A 293-nucleotide genomic window follows, 5' to 3' on the forward strand; every position below is an offset into this window, starting at 1 on the left:
GCGGGGGGGCGGGACCGCCCGTGTCGGGCCCTCCCGTGAGAGCTCTCACCTTGCAGCCCTCGCTCTCCTCGCCTTCCTCACAGAAGCTGACGGGCGCCAAGCCGGGCAGGTAGAAGGCGGCACAGAGAGGTGCCACCAACAAGAGACCGGCCGCCAGCAGCCTCATCTTCCAACCTGAAGGCGCGAAAGGAGCATGAGCCGAGGCAGCAGCCCCGACTCCCCCGGCCAGCGCCTTGCGGAGGCGGCCTCAGCCGGGGCCGGGGCCGGGAAGGAGCCGCCTCACCAACGGGTTG

General features: G+C 71.3%; 1 protein-coding gene across 1 annotated transcript in view; it reads right to left on the reverse strand.

Annotated features, from left to right (window-relative positions):
- Positions 1 to 247, reverse strand: part of LOC103905805 (transmembrane 9 superfamily member 2) — a 33362-nt gene extending 33115 nt beyond the window's left edge. Inside the window, exon 1 of the mRNA XM_009287556.2 lies at positions 50 to 247. Coding sequence (XP_009285831.1) covers positions 50 to 166 — 117 coding nt within the window. The 5' untranslated portion in view covers positions 167 to 247. The remainder of the gene's footprint in view (positions 1 to 49) is intronic.
- Between the last annotated feature and the right edge of the window lie 46 nt (positions 248 to 293).

The sequence above is a fragment of the Aptenodytes forsteri genome, unplaced genomic scaffold, assembly GCF_000699145.1.
Source record: "Aptenodytes forsteri isolate BGI_AS27 unplaced genomic scaffold, ASM69914v1 Scaffold265, whole genome shotgun sequence".
In the NCBI taxonomy this organism is placed as follows: domain Eukaryota; kingdom Metazoa; phylum Chordata; class Aves; order Sphenisciformes; family Spheniscidae; genus Aptenodytes; species Aptenodytes forsteri.